This window comes from Microtus ochrogaster, linkage group LG10 (genome assembly GCF_000317375.1).
Source record: "Microtus ochrogaster isolate Prairie Vole_2 linkage group LG10, MicOch1.0, whole genome shotgun sequence".
Lineage (NCBI taxonomy): Eukaryota > Metazoa > Chordata > Mammalia > Rodentia > Cricetidae > Microtus > Microtus ochrogaster.
Genome location: NC_022035.1, coordinates 12,868,783 through 12,869,815, shown reverse-complemented (window position 1 = coordinate 12,869,815; position 1,033 = coordinate 12,868,783). Strand labels below are relative to the sequence as shown.

The 1,033-nt window shown below is 57.8% G+C and overlaps 1 protein-coding gene across 1 annotated transcript in view; it reads left to right on the top strand.

Moving 5' to 3' along the window:
• Positions 1-534: 534 nt before the first annotated feature.
• Wnt2 (Wnt family member 2) overlaps positions 535-1,033 on the top strand; it is a 42,840-nt gene continuing 42,341 nt past the window's right edge. Inside the window, exon 1 of the mRNA XM_005363758.2 lies at positions 535-646. Within this exon, the coding sequence (XP_005363815.1) occupies positions 564-646 (83 nt within the window). The 5' untranslated portion in view covers positions 535-563. The remainder of the gene's footprint in view (positions 647-1,033) is intronic.

Below are 1,033 nucleotides of genomic sequence, written 5' to 3'. Positions count from 1 at the left end.
GGGATTTCAAGCTAGCCTTGCCAAAGCGGAGTCTATGTTCCGGAGGTGGCCCTAGCCCATTGAAGCTCTTTGGCTAAGAACTTCCCCCAAAGGTGCCTTTGCCTCAATGACGCTCGGGGTAACCCCGAGGTTTGCCAACCTCCTCTACCCCTCCTCACCCGGAGGTATCTCTTGCCATCGTTTCTCCCACTCCTCTATAAAACCGGGTGCCCCCCACGCCCCGCCCGGCGCAGCGCCCCCTTCCTTGGCTGCGCCTGGAGGGGAACCGAAAGGACAGGGTGCGCGGGAGGCACGCAGAGCTTGGGGCTGCCAGTGCTCGCATCGCCTGGGGAATTGGCTGTGGGCGAGGCAGTCCAGGCTGCCCTTTATCGCTCGCTGGGCTCGTCTTTTGAAACTTTATCAGTGAGTCTCACCACTAGCCGCAGACGCGAGCGGCGGGGGGGCGGGGGCGCAGAGGCGCCGGCAGCCGTGACGAGGCGCTCCCGGAGCTGAGCGCTTCTGCTCCGGGCACGCATGGCGCCCGCACACGGAGTCTGACCTGATGTAGACGCAAGGGGGTTAATATGAACGTCCCTCTCGGTGGAATCTGGCTCTGGCTCCCTCTGCTCTTGACCTGGCACACCCCTGAGGTCAGCTCTTCATGGTGGTAAGTCCACGCATATGGGCGCGGTGCTGATGGATTTTTGGAGATGGAAGGGGGTACCCTACTGGTCACATAGACCCTCCCTGGCTGTTGCCCAGTCCTGGTAGTTGTGAATTCTGGAGCAACACGGTATTTTCAGAGCATCTTGAGCCTAACCCCTTTGCTTTTCTCCAAAACCCAGTTTAGCTTTGACAACTCCAAAAACATCCCCATGCCCCACAAATGAGAGCTCTAATGTTTGGATGTTTGGATCCAGCTGAATGACAGCAAAAGCAGCCAATATCTTATTCCGCTGAGAAATGTGCTAGCCTGGTCTCCAACTGTAGTAGAGACGGTGTGTGTGTGTGTGTGTGTGTGTGTGTGTGTGTGTGTGTGTGTGTGTGTGTGTGT